Source organism: Pempheris klunzingeri, chromosome 7 (assembly GCF_042242105.1).
Source record: "Pempheris klunzingeri isolate RE-2024b chromosome 7, fPemKlu1.hap1, whole genome shotgun sequence".
In the NCBI taxonomy this organism is placed as follows: domain Eukaryota; kingdom Metazoa; phylum Chordata; class Actinopteri; order Acropomatiformes; family Pempheridae; genus Pempheris; species Pempheris klunzingeri.
In genome coordinates, this window is record NC_092018.1 from 9,595,939 (window position 1) to 9,605,258 (window position 9,320).

At 41.6% G+C, this 9,320-nt stretch overlaps 1 protein-coding gene across 1 annotated transcript; it reads right to left on the bottom strand.

Moving 5' to 3' along the window:
- Positions 1–1,258: 1,258 nt before the first annotated feature.
- prr16 (proline rich 16) lies at positions 1,259–6,210 on the bottom strand. The gene is made up of 2 exons (XM_070834539.1): positions 6,076–6,210; positions 1,259–2,119 (listed from the first exon to the last, which is right to left on the bottom strand). The coding sequence occupies exons 1-2, from the start codon at positions 6,208–6,210 to the stop codon at positions 1,259–1,261; spliced, it is 996 nt and encodes a 331-aa protein (XP_070690640.1).
- Positions 6,211–9,320: the final 3,110 nt, after the last annotated feature.

The following is a 9,320-nucleotide window of genomic DNA, read 5'->3' on the forward strand; positions in this document are numbered from 1 at the left end:
CACACACACACACGCACAGGAAACGCTATATTTAATCATGCTTCTTAATGCAAGCTAATAAACTGGAGAATACCAACTGCTCATACAGACTGAGATGGTGTGACATTACAGCTGATTTATACTCCCTTCAGGAAATAAAGTCCAGCACTTTTTCCGCCCGATTCTCTCTACTCAAGAGCAGAATTGATTAGCTTACTGTCCATTTAGTCCCATACGTATCACAGTGAGTGATAGTGGGGGTCTACACAAGTGCGAGTTGAGTTGCTAAGCATGAATTATTTTAGAAAATGGAATTCGAGATCTTTCAATTAAAATTTGTTGTAAAGCTAGCCTTAGACACAAATCAAAATGACAGTTCTGTCATCTGAGACTTCTTTTCACTTCCCAAGCCCACCATGTCACTCTCCCCTCATTTGCTCTCCCTTCTTTCACTCCCACAGTCTGACAAGTCAGCAAAAACGATGATGAAGGAAGAGTATGAGCTCACTTGTCTCTCTCTAAACCCTAATTGGTCATCTAGGCAGGCTTTTGTGAAGGTGTAGATGCCACCACTTCATCTCCAATGACTTTGATGTAATGCTGCATCCTATAACTATGTATATGTGTATGTGGTGTGGTGTAAGTTACACGTACATGTCAGTGTATGGGAAGATCTTTAGAGCTTTGGATGAAATCTGAGGGAAACGGGTTTTCTTGTTTCATCCAGAGGGACATGAATTAATTAGATCCCCTCTTTGAGAGGACTTCCTGAGACTCGTTAGTACCAAGACCTTCCAGAAAGACACAGATAAAAATTTAGTTTTTGTGCTGTCAGTAGTCCCTTTACATTTTTTCAGCCAATGCTCGCTGCCTTCCAGCATCACACTTGGCACATACATGCCTACACATGCACCCACAAATATGTGCATGAATATACAGCGCATAAACAAAGTTGTATGCAGACAGCCTCACAAATGTCAGTGCACACATGCAATTGCTCTTTTTCTTACTCCCCCTCTCTTCGTGACGAGCACACTCAAACATGCACAAACACTCACCACTTCTTCCTGATCTCTCAGTGTACAAGTCGGTGCCCGTGGCGATGCCTTTCTCTCTGTTCCACTCACTTTATCCATCCTTTTGTTTCCTGTTTCCCAACGCTTCCTCTCTCTGTTTGGATAATCCAAAGTTCAACTCTAGAGTAGAAAGTGCTCGTAAAGTAGAAAACACTATGAATGATTCAAAAATGTTTAAGTTAGACAAAACTAGGAGTTCAGCGTCAAACCGTGGTGGTGGTTGATTTGCGTAGGATTGTTTTCTGGGGCTTGAGGGAGGGCGGGTGAGGAGGCACACAAGGTGGAGGGGTGTTTGTGGTCGGCGGGAAGCTGTGGCTGACCGGCAGGCCTCCGTTTTCCAACATTAATTCATGAGGAGGAGGAGGAGATGAGGAGGAAGAGCAGCAATGCACTGGGCTGAGCCTCAAGTCGCTCAGCTCGGCCTGTAAGTGTAGTTCTGTGTCGTCTACATCATATTGGAGGTCACAGTCTGGGCAGTAGCCATGGTACTGGACCTTCTCGCTGAAACGGACACGCTCCCTCTCACGAGACTCCCTACCTGGAGCCTTGGGACATTTATTCTTTTCATGGCGGAGAAGAGGCATGGGCCTAGGTAATGTGGGAACGAGACCCGACTCGGGAATTCCACTGTCATTAGAAATGAAACACGGCGTGGAGGAGAATAAATCCCTGTTTGGTTTCAATGGAAAAACACCGCCATTCCTCATTAGAGACCCGGTAGCCTTGGATATATTCCCTGATAACACTAACGTTGGATGAGGCAGATTCTTAATGTTGTGATCCTCAGCTCTCAGCGGGGTGTGTCTGGGTGGTGGCAGGGGAGGGTGGGGTTTCTTGAGTACAGTCAGGACTGCAGGAAGGTTGACAGGAGCCGGGGCGATGGGCGCGGGTGGTTTGAAGACGCAATCATCGGGGAAGACCTTCATCTTCTCCAGGCTGGAAGCGGTGGTGGTGGTGGTGGTGGAGCTCGAGCTGGAGTTGAGCGTGTCTGTCTTAGAGCTGTCTGTCAGTCCGTCCTCCTCCAGTTGCAGGTCGCAAGTCAGGGTGTCAATGTCATGAACGACCTGGTGACAAGGAGAGGAAAAATCACTGTGACAGCTGAGGTCAGGAATGAAACACAATGTGGCATGAAAAATAGAAATATCAGCTACAACACCCCAGCTGAAAAAAAGCACTGTGACACTGGTAATTGGGAAATTAATGATGATACATATAGAAGCTTGGAGGGCAAAAAAGGGATAGTCAAAAAATGTTCTTGTTTGGAGCTGATGTCTTTCTCTCATCAAGTTCTTAATTAATCAATTGAAAACTGCTTAGTGTAAAATTTAAAGAAGATACACTTTGATTTAAGACTGATTATGTATCTCTAGGACAATGATGCCAGGGAGAAAATAAATATCACTAAAATTTATGGGAACATCCAAGAGCCTGCCAGACTCTGAGAAGTGATATACTACAACAATCCCATGCACCACTGGGAGGAGTAACAACACCAACCGTATCCTGTAAGCCAAGGCACAAAAACCATCATTTATAATACAAAATCAGTGTTAGGGATGAGTGAAAAAGACATCCTCTACATATAGCAAATAACAAATAGAATAGAAGGCATATATGAAAAATCAACACATTCCCATTCTAATGGGAAAAAATAGCACATGGGCTTTACATTTCTTATTAAGTGAGAAAGTCAGAGATTAATTAGAATCTTTAAAATATTGCAAAACACACAAGTACAGCTCAACCAGGGAGAGGATAAATACATATCACACTGAGACTAATACTATGAGAGGGAAGATCCATTTCTACTGACAAAAGAATCACATTTCTTCACAACACCACAGGAAGCAATTCATCATGGCACGAATTAATTCAGCATAGCTGCCTTGGGATGACAGAAAGGTAAAAAAAAAGATTAAATATCTGTTTTACAAAAAGCAGAAGACATGAAAATCATGCTGGAAGTCCACTCTGCAGGCACTGCAATATGTAAGAGCAAACACCATCGGTTGCAGTGGTGCAATAATGTACAGAGTGCCAGGGTGGAAAAGGAGACATAAGAAATGCACTGTGACATAGCCCAATTAATATTTTTTGGAAAGGAACAGGGCCAAACAGTGAACTATTTAAATATTTGAATGAATTTGCATTTTGATGTGTAAGATCATTTATGAATACAGTACACTGTAGATCATGACACTGACGATTAAAAAAGTGTACTACAGAGAAAATGGCAGAAATTGGCAGCTCAGTGCAGTAGAAATGAATGAAAGTACAACAAATGGATATAGTATGTTGCCTCAGGATCCAGTGTATACAGTAGATATCTAGATCCAAAGATACTTTATTTGTCATTTAACAGAAAATTTGTTTTCACATCCTGCAAAGGGAAACATTATAGAAGTATTGGAGCAGAAATTTGGTTTGTTGGCACTCTAAAGGCAACAAACACCGCTGATATTAGTTGTGAGGATGCAGCAGCACAAGCTGAGATAATACATAAACCATGGACACAGTACAAACTGTACAAACATGAATACATTGTACACACAAAAACATGCTGAACACCACGCTCTTCACAGCAGGATGCTTAACTGAATTTGATGCAATGTCCACCAGTCAATATGCACCAATGGAGGGCCGACAACTATGGCCGACATATAGTGCTATCTTGAGACAGATTACTATCTCCTGTCTACATGCAAAGCAAGCGCTTGCACTGTGGGCACGTCCATGGACACAGCAACTCTCTCATACATTTACTGTATGTCTGCAGTGCTACGACAATACCTGAGGAGACTGAAATTGTATGTACACATAATAAATGCTTCCCGAGGCACCATTAGTATAGGAGATGCAATTTTAAAAAGGCAGTTTAACAAACACAATAGACCTGTGAGACAGTGCTAAACTCTGCTGGGAACTAATGACTGATATTCAATGTTAAATGCCTATATAAAACATTCCCTTTGGAGAAGCGCTTCTCTCTGGTTCCCCTCCCTTGGTGGAGTTATTATTACTTCGATGCCCAGACCTGAAGTGCATTTTATAACTGGCTGCCTGACTATTGAGGATCCATTTATGTGAGTCCAAAGGACGTCTAATATAAGTTGAGCACACTTGAGTTCAAGGTAGGATAGCTGAAACACAGTCAAAATAACCCATGAGAAAATCTCACCAGAAAGGACAGTTAATGTATTTCCCTTTACAGCATTCATAAAATAATTATGACAGTGACAATGTGCCTATGCTCATTTTCTGAATTAGTAATGCTCACCTCACATTACCCAGTACATTAGCCCTGTAAAACACCGCTGCTGTCATACAAGGGTACGAAATACATGTCCAAACACTGGCTTGAGTAGATGCTCAGAGAGAGTGGTGAGGAGAGAAACAGAAGAAATGAATGCGAGGGAGAGATAAAACGATAGAAGATAGAAGGCAAGGACAGAGAGGCAGTGGAGCTTAAGTCTACATGCTGTCTTTAAATGGATAATTTGTTGGGACACGCACAAGAGGTGATAGCAGCATCCCAGTGTGGAGCCTCTGCTGTAGGCCAGGCAGCCTCAGTGGCTGTGCCAAGCATCTGGGCAGGGTCACTCCTCAGAGCCAGGCTCGGCTCCAGCTCTGTCTGTGAGTTATAACAGATAACTGCATTTCAAATGGATTATACCCCAAACACTGGCTTTGATAGTAACACCCCCCCGAGGTATGTGCTTACTGTGTGCGGTGTCAGAATAACTGATCCTCTACACAATTTGCTGTAAGCAGAAAAAAAAAAACAAGAAAGAAAGAAAAAAGAAAGAGGACACATCACAAAAAAAATCACAATAGACAGATTACAATGCCATCTTGTTCTCATTTATCTCTGGCGCCTGCTGTGAGATACTGTAAACTGCTTATAAACATAAAAGAAGTGTAATTCAGTTCAAGTTGCAAAAACAGAGTAAGAGATAGAGAGAGGCAGAGGCAGAGGGAGACAGATGCTGTGTCGACTACCCATCCATTATGTAGGAACCAGAGGCTGTATGCAATAGGGTTTTATTAGAGTGACAGCCTGTCATGTCAGGGTGAGAGGTTCAGCACAGCTTGCCGGATGCCTGGTGTGTGGCCGGCAGAGGAATATAAACATAAAAGCAGGTAAGACAGCAGGTTATTATAAATTAAGTGACAGCACAGGATCCACTGATTGATATCGGATTTGAAACAATCACTGTAACGTGCCAATTAAATGAAAAATGCATAGAGGCTCTGCTAGATAGTCCTGGCTCTATGAGGATAATCTGCTCTAAGTAAGAACATTAAATACCTTCCTATAACACCCGAATTGTTCAGAGATCCCCCCCCAATTCCCATTCAGCACCCCTCTCTCTGCATCACTGAGATGTGAATGGCCAATCAGAAAGCTGAGAGTTTTGATCTTTAACAAGGGAGGAGGGGGGGGCGAGAGAAAGCAGACAAACAAGAGATAAAGAAAGGATGAAGATGAGCGGCTGCGATAAATACAGACATGTGGTGAAAGATAACGTGAGACAAAGAGAGATAAATAAACAAAGAGCCACCACGAGACACAGAGAGAGATGAGGAGTGAAAAGAAAAAGATAACTGCTCTGTTATTTGGCGAGAGGTAATTCGCAGCAAACAACAGTCAGCATTTAGATGATGAAATGCAATGCAAAAGCGCCTTAGTGGTTGAACCAACTTGTCCATGAAATATTAATCATGATTAAATTTTTCTCACTTTCATTAAAGCCTGTGACTCAGGGCGACGCGGCTGGCCTGTCATTTCACATCACACATCCTTCTGTGCTAAATGTCTTTCAAGTTGTAGATAATGATCACACACATACATAAGTGGGCAGGGGGAGGTGCATGTCTGTGTGTGTGTGTGTGTGTGCAGTCACAGCCTTTTCCAGGCCCCAGTGGGTTGGACGTCAGCCTCCCATGTCCTCTCACACTAGGATTCTTAGAAAGAGCTGTGGGAATAACACAACACACTGACTTGTGCTTGCACGTTTACCTCTTTGAGCTCTTTAGCTACATCCTTGAGGTCTCCCAGGATGGTTTCCAAATTCTCCACGATTGTCTTGATCTCCTTTTTCACTTTCACTTTGGAGACTACTCCTTCAGCGTCTGCATTTGGTGTCCCTGACATTCTTCAGTTTATGGCACAATCTGTTTCGTGAAGGATCTCAAAGTCGAATCCTTTGGTCGCCACGCTGCCACTTTGCCAGCGCATTATTCAGTCCTCCGCTCCCTTCACTTTTGCTCCTACATCACGGCCAGGACGGTGCGAAGTGGCGTCGGGCAGCGCTGTATATCTACCACCAGGCATGCGCAATAGTGCGTAACACAAAAAAATGACCGTTGTGTCAAAATATTGTATCATACTGTCTGCGAAACGACGCCTGTCCACAGGTTTGTGCACCTCACACCTTCATGTCCGACAGCGAAAAAAGACGTGCCGCGGAAATCCTTCACGTCGAGGGAGCGCTAAATTCAACATTTTGTGAGGAGAAAAAAAAAAAAAAAAACACGTCCAACACGAATGCGTTAAAAAAAAATATAAGCTACAGTAAATAAATAGAACGAGAACAAGAAAAAGAAGAAGAGGAGGGAGGAAGAGTGCACAGGCAGTTATCCAACCCGTCACACCGCCGGTCGTTATTGTGATGGTCCATAATCCTCAGGCATTGACAATACTGTGATCCACTCCTCTTTATTCCTCAAATGTATGGCTGTAGGAACGGTAACGTGACTCTCCGGAAAGCTGCCAGGCAAGGACACCCCAGAGGCACTTTCCTCCGAAAGACAGCCCGCCAGGCTCATCCTGTCTCCATCACAGCCTCCTTGGAGAGTCTGAGCTGCTGCGTCCGGGCGCACAGGATGCTCCCCCTCTCTCTCTCCATCTCTCTCTCTCTCTCTCTCTCTCTCTCTCCCCTCACGCGGCTGCTGTTGCCATTTCATCACACCCCCCTCTCTCCCTCCCTCTCATTAGTTTAATTTGGTTGCGTTTGTTGTGCTAAAATAACTTCACAACATTGGTGGGATGTAACTGAGTACATTTACTCGAGTACTGTAGCCTCCTGAAGAACAAATGCGAGGTACTTGTACTTTGAGTATTTCCATACCATGCAGCTTTATACCTCTACCTCACCATAAGTATCTCAAATAAGGGCAGATATTATATAATACTTTTTATTCAACTACATTTATCTACAGTTTATACATCTCACTATTAGCATCAAATTTTATATTTCATATTTTATTTTATTGTATTTTTTATTTTCATTATACTCCCTATATTTTAGCTGCTGCACTATTTAATGTTCAAGTCTTATGCTTTAAATTCTAACCTGATTTTTTTGCTACTTGGGACTTTCATATTTTCATCGTTTTTCTTTTACATATATGTAAGAGCAGTGATGGAGGGAGCCTGAGATTCAAGAATTTCATTGCCAGCTGCTGCATCCTCTACACCGCCGTGCATTTGACAATAAAATAACTTCAATTGACAGCTGCAGTTACTTTTCAAATAAGAATTTTTCATACTTCTTCTTGTATGAAAACCACATACCTCTAGATTTGGTGGCTTTGAATTTTTCAGGCTTTTTATGATATTTGATACATTGCTGTAGATTTAAGCACCCAGCTGTATACAAAGTGGTTTGCAGTAGCAGTGCCTTAAACAGCTGCAGCAGTAAAATGCAACAAACACATTAATGCAGCAGTCATTTTAACCAAGAAATATCAGGTATGATATGGAAAGACTGAGAGAGAAACTTGATTTAGCTGATAATACCTACACAGCAAGGTTTTTAATGCTGGACTTTTACATCTAATGGAGTATTTTCCCACTGTGGTACTATTACTTTTACTTAAATAAAGCATCTGAGTACGTCTCCCACTAGCGTGTATTTATGAATGTTACTGGTTACGGCTGCTCCTCCAACAATCCAAATAATGATGCTTGGTGAGTTTACTTTGGCTTTCTCAAACAAAAACATGTCAATAACAAGAACCTGGAGAACCTGTCTGTAATAACAAGAACTTTCCAACTGAGTACAATATTAACCCGAGGAAGAATGAATCAGTACTTTCAAAATAAGTGTCATTTATCAAAGCACTGCCCAGTCGTAACACGTGTGAAATACTAATACACTTCATACACAAACAAATGCTACAAAGTGATTTGAATATAAATGGAAAAATACACATCAACAATAGTACAACAAACTACTGAATAAAATCAAAACAAAAGAGAGTTTGAAACAGCAGAGTAAAATTGATAACATGGGAGTAATACATACACAAGCCTGAAAAGAGGGAGCATATGGTACTACAACCAAATCAAACATCACATATATTAAAAATTAAATTAACTGAGTGCAGACAAACATTTTGTCTGTCAGCATGTACTGACATCTACATTTATCTGTCATGTTGAAGCGGCTGAGACTTTTGCCAGATGTTTTCAGGAGAGCTTTGAACTTGAACAGCCTTAGAAAGAATGTACCACAACCTGTAGAAAAGAAAGTACATTTCATTCTCAACTGGTTGACACTTTCTGATAACCGATGCCAAGGGCCTGAGGAGGAGCCCAGTCTTGAAAGTGTCTCGACTTGAGGCCACATTATGTACAGGGGGCCCTTTATAAACTCTCCTATGGGCTTTTGGTCATGTCATTAGATAAATCTGTGCTCGTTCTGCTATGATAAATCAACGTGCAACAACATGCTAGTATCATTTTATTATATCAAAAGGTTATTCCTCTGGAACAGTTGGTATCATACTGGCAGATCATTTCAACATGGCTGTGATACTTTGAACGAAACCTCCAACAATCACTTGAGTTTGGCCTTTGGAGATTAATGACGAACTTATCTAATTCAAATGATGCTTATGTGCCATCTTCTACAAGCAACAGGAGAGATAAAATCACATAGATTAAGTACAAATATTCTTAATCAAGTTAACTCGAGAATGCTGTTTTGCCAACTTCATTTTGTTGATTCATTTTCTGCAGTTTTTACACAGTTTGGACATTTTCAATTACAAACTGACTATGATATCGTAGTAAGATTGACATTAATTAGTGTATATATTTTTTAGAGGCAGAGTGATAACTACACCTGCCATCATCATCACCATCACTGTCACCTCCATAATCATCATCATGGTCTCCATCACCATTTATGTCATTATTTCATAATTTTGTGCTGTAATTAGGTAAAAAATCCCCAAGTCATGAAATTAAAATGTACA

What these genes read in the sequence shown, in the direction of transcription:
- prr16 (XM_070834539.1), bottom strand. Translation starts at nt 6,210, where the DNA reads ATGTCAGGGACACCAAATGCAGACGCTGAAGGAGTAGTCTCCAAAGTG. An exon ending in TAGCTAAAGAGCTCAAAGAG is followed by an intron (nt 2,120 to 6,075) that starts GTAAACGTGCAA and finishes CCTTGTCACCAG; the next exon opens with GTCGTTCATGACATTGACAC.